This window comes from Australozyma saopauloensis, chromosome 1 (genome assembly GCF_035610405.1).
Source record: "Australozyma saopauloensis chromosome 1, complete sequence".
In the NCBI taxonomy this organism is placed as follows: domain Eukaryota; kingdom Fungi; phylum Ascomycota; class Pichiomycetes; order Serinales; family Metschnikowiaceae; genus Australozyma; species Australozyma saopauloensis.
The window spans coordinates 525,913-541,241 of NC_086131.1; the positions used below are offsets into that span (position 1 = coordinate 525,913).

A 15,329-nucleotide genomic window follows, 5' to 3' on the forward strand; every position below is an offset into this window, starting at 1 on the left:
TGATCTGTACCAATTGAGACTTGGCTGATCGGCTGGTTCATCGACACTGCCCCAAGGAGTGTTCATGATCTGGATGCAAAATTTTAAAAATATCTCTATTAATGGTGTCCCGTGAATCTATCGTAGTTTTAACATTTGGATTGTAGCCGAACAATACACCATCTTACTACCCCCAAGTCTCAGCTTGATGTTAATCATAATCTGTCTGACGTGAACCTACTAACTGTGGCCCCGGGCTGAGCGCTGGTTACCCAGCTCATGGGGAGGTAAGTACGCTAAAGATATGTACATCAATGTAAGTCTGAGTGCTTAAATAATTTCGTATCCAAGAATCAAAAAATCACTGGTGAATCTCATGTCTTTGCCTAGAGGTGTGTTTACACTGTCATCTCCTTCAACATGTGCCATAAGATCTATATGACGACTTCTTGCCTAGAAGAATACAGAGACAAATCAACACTCTACATGTAACTACGGTTTGAATTAAGCGCGAATATTGCTCAGAGAATCTAGCATAGACTCAAGAAACAAAATCATCAATCATTGGATAGATGCAAAGGGATCTAATTGTTAGTGAAAATTCGAAAGGTTTGAATAAGACATCTCAGGAATATGGGTATACTGAGTCGATCATAAGTTGAGTACTCTGACTGGTGCACAGCGTTTTGTCATCTCCGTGTCTTGTTTGAATCACATACCGTTGATATGTCCACAATTGTATCAACATACTGATTTGAGTGATGACTGAAAAATCCGCCTTTATATGATGGCCTGGGTCGGGTAAGGGCGCCTTGTGTGCCGGTCGTGTAAGATAACCCTAAATTGACGTTGGCGACAAAACTCAAACTAACTAATGAAAAATTAAAAATATATTAGTACAATTAAGTCTAGAATTAGAAATGGCGCCGAGTCACGCCAATATGAGCTAGGAAACTCAGTAGAAATCGTCAGGTTGTCCAACCTGGATATGTTGATCAACAATGCCAGTGAAATTGGAGAGGTTCTTCCAAAGATCATCAATAGCGCCATTGCTAACAAATCCCAAATCATCGAAGTCCAAAGACAGATTAGAAACACCGGTGCTTGCGCTCCAAGCAGTCTCATAATCCTCGGGAACAGAAGAGTGGGCTGGATGTGCCGAAGCTATCGGAAACTCTTCTTTCACCTCACTTTGGGCCGCCTTGCTTTTCTCAAATAATTCTGACTCGGATTTGCTGTATCTGTGATCTTGCTGAACTGCGAGCTTCATTTTTTGTATGGCTTTCTCGGCCATTTCTATGAGTTCCCCAAGCTGATTCGAATTGAAATCTACGAATTTGTGGTCAGCTTCTCTAGCATAGTTTTGAAATGACTCCGAAGAAACAACGTTGCACAAATAAAGATGTGCTTTCGAGACCCTCCAAGCATAGTAATATCTTTGACCCAAACGAGAAATGCATTTCGTGCTAAATCTGCAAAGCTTGTCCAACAACTTGGCCATAGTGCAAAGTCGACCGAATTTAAGATTGTACGTTGGATTATGAGCCATGTTCTCATTGTGCATTCCTCTATCACTCTTCAAAAGATTTATTGCCTCATTGATTCTAACCCACAAGCCAAAGTTGAACTGGTTACCCTTGTGCACTGCGAACTCAATCACAGGATTTAAGATCATGTCAGAAACCGTAGATGTGTTGTCAAAGTTTTTGTCATTGTGCAGAATCAAGAACAAAAGCTCAGGAAGAATTTCACAAGAGAAAATAGACATGATTTTGCGTGCGTAGAAAAAACACAAATCTGTCAAGCCGGCCTTCTCATAATTGAGGAAAAAGTGATAATACAATGACGATGTGAAAATTCTAATACACAAATAGAATTTGCACTTCCAAACCCGGATAAAAGCAAATTCATCTCGGTTTTCAATAGGTCTGGTATAATCAGAAAGGCTACCAAAACAACATCTCATTTTTCTTTCAAGCTGAGAGGCAAATTCAGTAGCTTCACTCATTTTTAGCTTGTTGTTGATCTGCAAGCATTTGCTAACAACTGAACGGAAGTGACTCACGACATCATCTACAGTCACAATGAAATCGCAAAGAGCCCGCTCCATATTGATGTCAAATGTGTTAGAATTCTGTTGCCCTAAAAAGGGTCTTTGAATGTCATTGTACCCATCATGAATGACAGGCGGAAATCCAAACTCGAAACTCAGATGCAAGTCCAACATTCTTAAGTGAAGCCAGATTTTTCTTTTTATGTTATTGGCCCTTTCTTTTTCAAGGTCATCTGTGTAGTTCGTAGGTTCCCGATTAAGACCCATACAATACGAAATTTGGATGCAAACAGAATTCAAAACGTGGCCGTCATTACCATCAGTTCCATCGCCGTCTTCAGGAGCTAGAGCACCATAGATTCTCAAGAATACAACACATTGGAGAACCACTAGTGCATTTTTCTTGTATAGGTCAAATTCTTGCAAGCAAAGACGCGCCACACTTATAACATCGATGTTGATCGGGTTTGAAAGGATATATCTCATTTCTGCGAGGTCCGGGTCAGGAGCCGAGGCCAAGATCCGCTCATTGACAGTGCTTCTGTTTGAGAACGAAGATAAATAGGCCAATCTTAAAACAATTAATAGTATTCCGAGAGTCGCAAAATCATTTTTAGACTGAGTCTTAATCTCTTCATATTTTGCATCGGTGTATTTTTCAGGACCTAAGATTCGACTGATCTGTTTTCTGAAATAAGTCTCGTCCAAAAGAGGCATGAATGGATAAACTCTTCTGAAGAACCTATTGATGAGTATCCAAATGCTTCGTTGTGACGGGAGGCTAAGACGAATTCTCTCTCGTAAGTTCAGTTTGGGATCGACGACTCCCTCATAAACAGTAAGACCAAGAGACAAAGCCTCTTTATTTAATTGCACCTTTATTTCGGTTAAATTGAACGGACTTATTTCTTCACGTTTCAACGAGTTCTGCTGAAACTGTTGCTCGTGATGAGCCGTATCTCCTGAGGGATGCTTTTTCGGTATCATTTGAGGCTCACCTGTTTTCTTACCATTCGCAGCGATGAAATTCCAGATTAAATTGCAAAACCGATCTTTTCTAATAAACGATAGCCATACAAAGGGGCCATAATTCATTTCATGATCCTGATGTCCCTCGAAAATGGAATTGTAACCGCTGTAAATGTCTAAGAGTTCGTCCGGTTCGTTGACATTGTAGATATTGACACCCAAGAAAGTATCATGTGACTCATTTGATGGTAACCTGTTTTGTGAGTCCTCAGATCTTTGCACATTTTGATATCCTATCTCGTTCTTAGGAATGTCCGGTCGTGATGGCAAGCGAGTAGAAGGGGTAAGTTGTGGCCTCGGTCGGAGCAAGGAATCCTGATACAGATTCGTCAAACTTGACGAATTCGATAGCAGTCTAGGAGACAGAGTATTTTGCAGTATATTAGATTCCGAAAGTGGAGTTGGTAGATGATGCTGAGGCAAATCTCTGATTGACGGCAGAGAACTGGCGTCTCGTGGATAAGGTTGTTGATAGTGAGGTTGAGGAACGGCAAAATTAGGAACTTGAATTAAAGAGGGATGCTGTTGTAGATGAATAGGTGGATGAAGCTGCTGAGGAAGCGGATGTTGATGGAATTGAGGTCTCAAAGGCTGATGCTGTTGGTACATGATGGCCTGTTGATCTGGGTGCTGGACTGGTTGGAAGTAAACATGGGGCTGTTGTGGTAGCAAATTCTGTCCCTCTGGATGAGAATTTAACATGTCATTTTGTCCTATTTGTTGGGGAGTTGCAGGCTGTGTTGTCGGCAAAGGCTGCCCTGGCATAGGCTGAGACGCAAGCGGCGCAATATAGCTCTCAAGTTGCTGAAGCTTCGCCTTGAGAGCAGAAATCTCAGAAAAGACCTCTATCTTTGGCATTGGCGTATGATCGGTCGACACTAGATGACCTCCGGTAATTGTCTGCTTGGGTATGTGATTGTCATTGCTTGATTGGTCTTGTGGCGATGGCTCAGGGGGAGCTTGGGCCAGAGAGGCTACTGAGGTGGTGGGTTTGAACGTTCGAAAGATTGAAAGATTTCCAGCCATGCCCAGGTCCACAGCAGCAATTGAATCCAGCGAATATGAACAGCTGACAGAGCATTTGTGCTTCACACAAGTCAGACAAGGTAAATTTCTGTCGCACTTAACTTTACGTCTTCTACATTGGTCGCACAGAAGTGAAACTCTATTTCTTTTGCGCAGCTTTTGCTCATGATCTCCTTCTTCTTGCGTGGTTAACATTTCATTGCTGGTTAGACTTTTCTTTGACAGTTGTGAACGTTTCCGGGGTACTTTGAAAGGTCAGTGTTACATGACAGTCCTGCACCAAATGGTGGCAGATGGGATAAGTCCTGCACACAACGCTACGGTTGATTATCACAATCATAGATCTAGAAGTGAAAGTAGTTGGGATTAAAGGACAAATTGCATCTAGTTACTATTTAATCGAGGTCTCCGAACATCTCAAAAAGCTGGAATAGCTCGTCATTTCCTATCATGCTCTGAGAATCGAATACCTCCTTCTGAAATTTGGCATCCATGTGCCGCGGCTGCAACAACCCATAAGTATTGACAGTGTTGTCATTGGCGTACATGGTGCGATTTGCCAACAAAGCGTCAAATTCTTCTGCCATTGAGTCCAAATCATCCTCTAAGAAAGAGTTCATATTGTCTGTCTCGTTTGTGGCCATCGACAACGGAGTGTCCCCGATGTTGGTCTGAAGCGTAGGTGCTTCTGCCAGCTCACTCTGTTTACCAGCAAACAAATTAGTATTTGCTGAATGTTCAGTGAGACCCTTTTGCTGCGTTTCTTCTGCCTTGACGTGGCTTCGTTTGCGTCGTAAGGAATCGATCTTAGCAATACGGAACTCTTCGCAGAGCTCACTCATACTTTCGAGCTCTGTCAACGAAAGCGACAGAAGGAGATTGGTACCGTTATGAAAGAACAGTCGAGACTGTCCTGTGAAACCTTTGAGTATATGCTCCGGGTTCTCCATACATTGTTTTAGCGCAAAATATGCCATCACGTAGAGTTTGTATGAGTTGATGTGTGTCTTACTAAGAGCCCGGAAGTTACCTACAAAGAGCTCAGCTTCGGTGATGGAAATTCCAAACAACGAATCCACGACATCCATGCGTGCTTGTGAAAATTTGGGGTCTTTACCTTCAGTAGAACTTTCTGACTGCAGTTGTTGCAACGCCTGACAGGTAAGCGTGCGCTTCATATTCACAATGCGGATGAAAACACTAGTGGCAAAACTGTGAGTTTTGATCATTGAATGTTCAATTCTTGAGGTAAGAAGCCAATCGAAATATCGGCCGAAAAGCTCCTGCGAGTTATCAAGAGCGTATGTCATGATATAAACAACTTGTACAGCACTTTTAATAAATATTTTGAAGAGCTCAGTGCCGGCACCCATGTCTGTCTCGACATTATTGTCTACCTTTTGTTCATAGTGTAGCACAATCAAGAAGTAGAAGCATGAAAGGTTCACTCTAATGCTAATGAACCTGATAAACTTATCAACCTTTAATGAATCCAACCCATTCATCTTGTCTTCTTTGCCTGCTGGTCGACAAACAAAATCTCTGAAGAAATTTTCTCCAAAAATCTCTAAGAACTTGGTTTCCAAATAGCTTGTTTCCGATAGGATATCTACCACCTTTGGCTTTGATGCCAAATTAGTGATTTGCGAGACTATTCTTCTATAGCATGCATGAACATCCTGAATTTTTTCAAAATATTCAGTTTCCTCTGTCATTTCCTTCTCAAATGTTGGTGATTTCACATCGCTTAATCTAATATCTGGGATTTTCAATGCCGTACCACAGTAAATAGAGATCTCAGCATCTGTTTGAACAATGTATGACCAAAGATTACGCCACATCTCAACGGAATGCTTGTTTTTACAAATGCTTCGGATCCCAATGTAGTTTTTCGGGTCTCTATTGAGGCCTATCGAGAGTGCATGATTGACTAAGGCTCCAAACAATAGCTGAGAGTCAGACCCACTGAGACCCAAACAATCATTGGGTGCCACTGATCTGTAGAAAAATAGAAGAGCCAAACATTGAACGTATTTGAAAGTAGACTTTGTCTTGACCTTTTCCTCGGGTATGCATAAATCCACCACACCCATGTAATGATCACTCTTGAATCTTGTGATATCTTTTATGAGTTCTTGCTCTTTCTTTGTATATTTGGCTTCTGTGTCAGTGTTGGGAATCAAAGTCATATAGCCAAGCCGAATAACTAGCAAGAGCATTCCTGCTAAGTTTTGTTGATTTTCACTCTTTATTGAGATAGAGGAGTGGTACAGCTTTCCTTCCTCAGATGAACGAAACAAGGGCCGGATGTCTTGCAAAAATGTCTGCTCGTGCAATATTGGAATAAATGGGTGAACATATCGGAAATACATATAGATCGCCGTTGACATGGCAGTCTTTCGAGGTAAAACCAGTAGAATGTTGTCCTCCACAAAGCTGAAGTAAACTCCTTTGATGGAATGAAGAGAATGTAGAGATGGGATACCAGGAAGAAGCAAAATTGGTTTAGGTGCTACTCCAAATTGCTCGCTACTGTCCTCTTTTGAAGAATCTGGCCTAATTTTTGTGACAATCAATGCATCCTCTTCAAAAACATCACCTTCTTCTTCATCTTCCTCAGCAGAGCTTTGAGCTGTACTTTCCTCTTTGATACCCTCGAGATTATTTCCACGGTGATCTGACATACTTGTATCGGTATGGTTGATTGAACTGCTAGAGGAAGCCGAACTGTTCAAATGCTTTTTTTGTTTTTTTCTTGAAACATACTTCGAAAATTGTTCGCTTTTGAAAAGATCTGTTGTGAAATTACGAACGAGTTTGATAAAAGGGTCTGTTTTGGTTAGTCCAACATATGACAATGGCCCTTGCTGCTGCCAAAAATGACCTTCAACCATCAATGCATAAGACGCATCTTCAAAAAACGTAAGGGAGTCTTCAGAGTCAATGTTAAGTAGCCTTGTCCCGATCGCAACGGATACGTATGATTTTTCAGCTTTTTCAGGTAGTTGAACTTTGCCGGGCGATTCAGAATCCGCACTTTTTCGTTTCTTGCCCAGAATGGGAGTACTTTTGTCCACTTTGAACTTTATTATAGATTCTTTGAGGTTTCTAGCAGGAGACTGTACGTTCAAAGAATCAAGTGATGAGCTCTTCGCACGATCTAGTTTTTGTATGTGCGACTCATTTTTTACGCTCATTGTTTCAGGAGTCGGTAGAGAGCTTTCGGGCCTGTAAGGATGTGGAGGCGCGATTGCTTCATCTTTTTCTTTCTGGACCAAACTCTCGTAATTAATTCCACTGGACACGCCAGCGGGTGTATTCTGGGAGCTGACCAATGCATTTGAAACAGATAAGGAGGGAATTTTTAAATTTGTTTGGTCTATTAGAGGCAGTTCCATATTCAGAGCATTTGAAATATTGGAATACAGGAATGTACTCGACTGTCTTCTAGGATCCGAGTGAGCAGACTGTTGCAGACTCAGACTCATTCGTGATAGTTGATTCAGGGCCTCTGAGACATCAGAATTACGAGAGTAGCTCCCCGAATGAACAGAGCGATTATTTGCTTGCAGATAATATGTCGGTGGCTCAGTCAGTTGGGGATCGGGCCCGCCTACCGAAACTGCTGAGTTGTTCACACCTGCATGATTCTTCAAGTCGTCTGGGTTCGAAGCAGGTATTTCCAATGAAGCTAGTTGTATCTCCAGCTTAGCTTGCGTTGGCGCTTGAGCTTGCAACGGCATTTGCTGGGGAAACGGTTGGGAAGTTTGTTGAGACGACTGAGGTTGGATATTTGGCACCAGAGCAAAGAAAGGGTTCTGTGACGTGGGCCAAGGTGAGCTTAGATTGTAAGGCTGCTGCATTGGATTGATTGCCTTATTGGGAACACCAACCTGGAATGGTGAAGCATTTACGGGCATCATGTGGGGGTTAAGCGCCACATAAGCCATTCCGCCCTGGCCATGCGGTGGCATCTGTCCTACCGGGATAAAACTTGGTCCCGGTTCTGGTATTGGATAAGGATTTGTATCTTCGTATGTACACAAGTGAGCTATCAGTTTCTTTCGGCAGGAGCTACATATTGGACGGACTCGATCACACTTCGACTTTCGCTTTCTACAAACCAGACAAGACGCGGGTATTCTGTGTCGTCTTTTGAATGAATGTTCCATCCTTGCAGGGTTTGGATGCTGTCACCTGGGATACAGCACGGAGTACAGGGTATGTGTTAAAAGTACAGGGAGCTTCTCAACAGAGCGTGAAACGAAAAAGAGCAGCAGTTGTGTTGGAGGCAAGAATCAAGTAGATAAATATCTGAGATCAGCAGTCATAAGCCGCCATACTCGATTGAAGGGTAGCTTGACCATGCAGTCGAAGTATGGGGATTGAGGGGAGGCTGCGGAGATCCAGTATACGCTACTGACGTACAATATCAAGATGGTTGACCACAGAAAGATGGTAAAAGTCGGGCACACTGCATAGATCGATACATGGAGTTTATTAAATAATAAAATTTGCTTTCTCAATATCAACTTTGACAGCGAGATCTCTTACTAAACTCCGAATACCCGTTGTTAACACCTGCAGAAACTGACATCTTGGGAGCGCCCTGCAGGACCACTGCTATGCCATTGTGTGAAGGCAAAGAAGCCAGGCAATGTGAAGGAAGACCAAATTTGGCATTAGACAGTTGGAAGATGCAGACCTTAGGTCCTTTTTAGGCAAATTTGGAAGATGAGACAACGTCTTGGGATCATGACTCCACTGATGTCAAAGCAAATCGGGGCTGCCCCTCTCTCCCCAGATATGCTGCTCCAATTTTTTCCCTTTGCTTCTCTGTTAGTTCAAAAGGTAATAGGTTGAGGTGGAGACTATGTTCAAAATGTGCCGTGAGATACTGTAGCCGTTCAGACAAGTGGGACAATTGATCATCGCAATTGGCTAATGTTCAATTCTGGATATTTTTTCGATAGCTCAAATTGCAGTGTTCAATTGGATGTCAATCATTTTTCTTACAATTTGCTACACGAGATGTTTAGTTATCTACAATGAAAATGCCAGCGGTACCAAAAGAATCGGTCTATTTATTCTCAGATCAATGCAATTGATTACCTTCTGTAATTAATTCTTTCTGCATTGTATTGTGGGTTTTTCTCGAGCTGTATTGCTGATGCTTTGCCTTTTGTATACCTTCGCCCCATCTTCCTTCAAGTATTTCCTCGCCCATATCAAAAAAGAAAAAACAATTGAGAAAAAAGAAAATCGAAGAAACTCTAGGATTGTCCTCTGCGACAATTGTGAGGCATGTCCATTTGTGAAGCTCTCAGATCATCATTCGTACTACGCGCGCGCGTCTTATACTATAGATCGTATTTTCCACTCATAGAGCAGCATGAGCGATCCGGACAATTATGCAGAAGACGAGGAACTAGCAGATTTTGTTGTCGAGGACGCGCCTGTTCTCGAAAATACCCATGACCAGCCTGACGCCTCCAGCGAAGATGAAGCTCAAGTAGTAGACAGATTGGCCGAGCTTACCTCCACACAAAGAACAAACGAAACTCCAACGAGTAGAATTTTGAAAGCACACATAGCAATTCTCGTTTCTGCCTTGGGTGGTCCAGATCATACCTCCGAACAGGGTCTTTACAAGCTCGGACATGATGCTTTGGCATGTTTGAAGGACTTGAAGCGTTGGATCAAGTCTGTAGATGAGAGAAACTCCACCTCTGACGTGGCCCTTGCTTGCGCTGAATGTGGACTTTTTCAGAATGATCTTACTGTTATACTCTGCCAATGGGATAAGCCACAAGCGGGAGTGGTTCGTACTAGAACGACTAACAAAATCATGATAGCTTGTTTAGAGCTCTTGGTTCTTCTAACTTGGCCAACCGAACTAAATAAAAAGATCTCCCTCGAAGAATACAGCTCAAGGGCGAAGACTCGATTAGCCCAACTACGGTACAAACACCATATCTTGAAATACAACAATGGAAAGACCTTGAAGGCCGCTATCAGATTGGGACTCAATGCTCTCAAGTTGACCCCCGAAGAGCGCGACCCTAGAGATTTGAGTATATTGCGACTCATTGTCTACTTTATCAGGAATATTCTATTTATACAGCCTCTTCCAGCTGTCAATGGAGCGAAAGCCGTCTCTAACTTTCTGAGCTATCCAAGTGGAATACAGGCAGAAGATCTCAGTATTTTTGCGATCCTACCTGTTTTTGAACAAAATAATGTTTTAATGTTCCTTACATCTATCGCTCATTCTGTTCTGAACAGCATTCAGGACGAGCAATTCGGTCTTCTCGCAGTCGAGTGCCTATACCTATTAACTAAAGAAGTCCGAGTCGACACTCTTTACCTGAAAGTCATTGATCAGCAGTCCCAACAAGACACAACAAAAGTGGTTCCACCTGCTTCTGCTGCAGATGGCCTAGACTTATCCGCTTTACTCTCTGAGGAAGATAAGCGAAAGAAAAAGCTGAGGAGTGCAATGTCCTCTCGCCACGGCCGCTTTGGAACTCTTTTATCTCTTCAGAACTCCAGTAATGCTTCGTATCTTGCTGTGTCTGGCCAAAAAGCCCTTGCGAGTACGTATGACACGCTTCAATCGCTAGATTCCACCAAAAAGTGGCACAAAACTTCCACGTTCAAGTATGACTCGAACTCATTTGTCACAAGTGTTGGAATTAATTTGTATGGAAAGGTCTTGAGGCTGTTCTTAACCTTTATTGATCACTTATTGACGAGTGGTTCCATCAACAACTTACTTCTGTTTGTCAGCAGACACTTCACGAATCTTGCCAACGATGATATGAAGCGCACAGGTTTGTTTCATGTTATTGATAGCCACGAGCTCGCTTCATATTTCCTGTTGATCTCTTGGCTATTTGAATTCAAACGTAATAAAGCTTCTAAGCTAACAAATGAATCTCTTTCCCCCGATGAGGATAATTTAGATTATGGCTCTGTCGGTGCAGCTCTCAGTGAGGTCAATTTCATCCTTTTGACAGCTTACGTTCGCTCATCTTTCGAAGCTAGAGACTACAACTCGCTACACGTGGCTATGATTTGCTTTCGTGAGATGCTCCTTATAGCGAATTCAATATTTGCCAGGCAAAGAACACAAAAGGAAATCGAATTGCTATCCGAAGAAGATATTAACGAAGACCGAGAGTTGGCCGAAGGAATAATTAGAAAGTTGTTTTCACAGAAGGAGTTCCTCGACCTTTGTGTCAATATCCCGAAAACAGCCTATAAACACTCACCCGAGTATCTCAATGTCTCCGTTTCTCTTGTTCATATTCTTCTTAAATCATTCGAGACACTTGCCAACGAAGACGTGCATTTATTCATTAAAGCTCGCAGGCGAATGCGGAAATTACAGAATGGCTCCGGTCTCAATCATCAAATGGACCGTGAGCATTGGCATTTGATAGACCGTGGTTCAGATGAAGAGGATGACGAAGAGGAGATAAAATACATCACCCGTGAAAGAAAGCTTGACTTCAAAAATGCAGAGGTCCGATTCTTTCATCCAGAAATCGTGAGAACACATATAAGTTTTCTCGAGCGATATGAAGATTTGTCACATGAAGATATCAAACGGGGGATCTCTTACTTTCACAGACTTTTTGTGATGCGCAAGGATTATTCTGCTTTGTATCGACTCGATTTTGTTGTTCTTCTTTACAAATTACAAGCATACTTGCCACGTTCTAGTGGTATCCGCCGCCATGTTGACGAATTTGTAATCTACTTTATGAAAAAATTCCAGGACGCCATTTCTGCATTTCCAACCGCTATTGAGTTATTATTTCCTCGATTCGATAACCTTGAGTACAAGGCCTTCTTGTCAACAGGTGATTTGGAAGTGTTCGATAGCAAAAATAATGGCCAGGGCTCCAAAACTAACAGCTACTTTGATTCCGATGCGATCCAACCAAGAGCTGCCATTGTGTATGAATTTGTGGAAAATGAGAAGTCTCTTAGTGAGAAGCTTGGAGCATTGACATACCATATCATGAAGAAAAAGAACACTACGAAGCTCCTCACACTACTTTCTGAAGAGTTTATGAGAATTCATGAAGCAGCTAAAAGAGGCGCGAGAAGCGAATTGTTTGTTCGATTAAACCTTGCAAATAGGAGATTAGTTGTTTCAGAACCACTTGTCAGACTTCTACTTCTGACTGTTGGGTTCGATTTACCATTTCTCCAAAATGATGAAACAGTGTTCAGGATTGATAGCAATATTGAGGTTTTAAAAGAGGGCGCTGATTTATTGAAATACTGGTTGGCACAACACCAGAGGGGTGCCGGTGATATTGAACCGTTTTTGGATCAATTTCAACGTGTCATCTTTTCCGGCGAAGAAATTGCATTTGGCAAGAAGGCACTTGAATTGGAAAGAGGGGGAATTGCAATTGATCCTAGCGACCCTATTGTACAAGCAGTCGGCATGCCGAGAGCTAGCATACTCGTTGGTCTAGCCCGCAGAAGGGAGTATGACGAGCAAGTATCAGCTAAATTTTATCCTGAAGATCTTGCACATTCGTTATCTGACTTAAGTGACGGCGAATTCGTCGAGTCTCATACCTCGCGCCGAACTAAGAGAAATACGACTCGTGATGAATTTGAAAATGGACTTGATTCTGCTGATGACGAACCTGCCAAAAAAAGAAGAAGAAAGAGCAAAAAGTCAGGAACGCGGAATGAGCGTACAAAAGAGGATGAAGCTCCACCTAAACCAGTAATTTCCGCCGAACTTGTTGCTGATTCTGATGACGATTCCGACAGCGAGGAAAATCGCCAATTCTTCGAGCAAGAGGAGAGACTTCGAGAACTCATAGCAGCTAAAGGAGGTATTGCAAACAAGGATGAATTAATTGCTTTCCAGCAATCCTGGTCCAAATTGATTACGCCACTGGCTACTGTGAATGTCATAAAAGCGGTGACAAGCGCCTCTCGATTGTTTGTTAGTGACCTGGATGACGAGGACGATGCAATTCATGAATCCCCCGAGGAGATATCTCTGAAAGTTCTGCTGCTAAATTCAGTGCCGCTGGAAGGCACAAAGCTGTCTTTTGAAGGAAGCGATCGAACGGTACGAAGAAAACGAGTAATTGAAGATGATGAAGATGATGAAGACTAGTCCAAGTGTCAATTCTATATTCTAGATTATATACATACATGCACGTACTTAGTCATCAACACAATGATTATCGGAATTGTTGTTCGCGAGACTTGTTTTGATTGTCATGTATGAACTGACTATCATGACTGTGAATCCAAAGACTACGCAAAGAATACTCGGGATTGCTTTTTTCCACAAGAACGCTTTTCTTTCCTCATCACTCGCACTTTTGTAACCCACTTTCTCCCATGACAATTTGAGATAGCAAAGTGGCGGGATGATGTATGCCATTAATGATGCAGAAGTGGCACCGATTAACTCGAGTATCATACCTAGATTGCACGTAAATAGAGAGACGGACATCGAAGAAAATACCAAGATAGTAGTGATTGAAAAGTGTTGTTTCTGTGTCAATTCAGCGCTTGTGGATTCAGAATTCGACCCCGAATGTGAAAATGCGGCGACAATATCCTTCAAAACGTCTCGAACAACAAAAACTTCCAATGGAAATGTTGTGAGCATGTTAAGTCCGAAACAAAATCTCGCAATATTTATCCAAAAGTCATTTGCTTTGAAATTATTGAGAATATTGCCCTTTACAATATGTCCAAAGTTCAAGAGCCCGGGGATACCCATGAGAAGACAGAAGCACATTGAAATCCCGCAAGCAAAATGAGTGAGTTTGGAGAATCTTTCGACAGTGGCATTCCGCATAGAATTGAATATGAAAAGGGTATTGTGATGACAAACGAGAGCAAATGAGATAACAGATATGCCCTGGAAAATATTTTTGTTTATGAGCCATTCACTCGCCTCGAGTGGAGCCTTGAGGCTTTTATCAACAAATGGTCCACGAAAAAGGGTGATCAAGACGATGATAGTCATACCGAAGAGCGCAAAACCAGAAGCTTTTGCCAACTTCGAGATGTCCCTATTCAAAGAAAGAGGGTAGGAGATGCAAGTAGTGAATATTGTGATGATAACGTTTCTTTGTAGGAACCAACCAAGAATTGTTCCTTTTGCGTACGCAGCATCAGGTAAGAACAGTTTCAAGACGTGAGGGATAGTGTCACCAATGATGACACAAAATGCCATGCATCCGCCATATGCGAAGGAGCTGATTGTGAGCAAGAGTAGAGCTTTGCCGACTTTTCCGTAGCAGTAGTGAACAGTGTCCTGATACGATCTCGTTTGAGACATTTGTGCATTGATCACAATCAACCGTAGAGTCCAATCGATCAAGAACGTAAGCAAAATCATGACCAAAATTCCACCTAGTAGACCACTGTTCCGCATCGCAAACGGTTGTCCGATTATTCCTGCGCCAAGAATGGAATTAGCCATGTTCATGAATGCCATTTTCATACTAGATGTTCCTTCTTCTGAATCATCAAGGGGATCATCGATATCAAAATCCTCGAATTGGGTGGATTCCAAGTTCTGAGAGCTGGTCGTATCCCAACTCGATTGTTTGAATACATCTGGTTCGTATGCTGGAGGTGCCATGTCTGGAAGCTTCAGTGTGCCTTGTGAGTTCGGCGATCCGGAGAAAGACGGGAGCGTCTGCTCACTTTGCAACAAGCCATTGTCTTGATTCTGAGTCTCCTCTTCCGCCTCGCGCTGGGGAAGTTTATTGTATTGTTGCAGCATCAGATCTATATATTTTCCGAACCCATTCACGTGTATGAGATATTCCAGGATTAAATCGGACTATAAATTTAAATGATGAATCAAGCAACCTTTCTGTTGTTAGGTTATTCTCTATGTTCGCGAATTCTCGTAAAAGTAGATATTTCTCTTGCTCAAGTTCCACTTTGAACGTGGTTAACTGATTGGTGTGGTATCATGGGGCAAGTATTGTGGAGTTTTTTCAACTGAACAGAAAATCTTCCGTAGATACTGAGAGGCGACTGTTTTCGAGAGGACTGCTTTAAAAATTCGACTGCAACAAATATCTTGTGTATGTTGGGACTTTCAACATGGAGCGAGATTACGATTTGCAGTCCAAAACTGTAAAACCAGGGTCGTCATGAACTTAAACCTGGAAAACGGAAAGAAATTGAGACAAAAAAGAGAAAGTGAACCAGAATGAACAAAGAAAAA

General features: G+C 42.2%; 4 protein-coding genes across 4 annotated transcripts; 1 reads left to right on the forward strand and 3 right to left on the reverse strand.

The window, feature by feature from the left end:
* Positions 1-934: 934 nt before the first annotated feature.
* On the reverse strand, positions 935-4,282 carry PUMCH_000251 (uncharacterized protein; the record flags this gene model as incomplete). The annotated part of the gene is made up of 1 exon (XM_063019344.1): positions 935-4,282. The coding sequence occupies one exon, from the start codon at positions 4,280-4,282 to the stop codon at positions 935-937; it is 3,348 nt and encodes a 1,115-aa protein (XP_062875414.1).
* Positions 4,283-4,482: 200 nt separating this feature from the next.
* Positions 4,483-8,259, reverse strand: PUMCH_000252 (uncharacterized protein; the record flags this gene model as incomplete). The annotated part of the gene is made up of 1 exon (XM_063019345.1): positions 4,483-8,259. One exon carries the CDS (start codon positions 8,257-8,259, stop codon positions 4,483-4,485), a length of 3,777 nt encoding a protein of 1,258 aa, XP_062875415.1.
* A 1,220-nt stretch (positions 8,260-9,479) lies between these two features.
* Positions 9,480-13,244, forward strand: PUMCH_000253 (uncharacterized protein; the record flags this gene model as incomplete). Its single annotated transcript, XM_063019346.1, has 1 exon — positions 9,480-13,244. One exon carries the CDS (start codon positions 9,480-9,482, stop codon positions 13,242-13,244), a length of 3,765 nt encoding a protein of 1,254 aa, XP_062875416.1.
* A 48-nt stretch (positions 13,245-13,292) lies between these two features.
* Positions 13,293-14,876, reverse strand: PUMCH_000254 (uncharacterized protein; the record flags this gene model as incomplete). The annotated part of the gene is made up of 1 exon (XM_063019347.1): positions 13,293-14,876. The coding sequence occupies one exon, from the start codon at positions 14,874-14,876 to the stop codon at positions 13,293-13,295; it is 1,584 nt and encodes a 527-aa protein (XP_062875417.1).
* Positions 14,877-15,329: the final 453 nt, after the last annotated feature.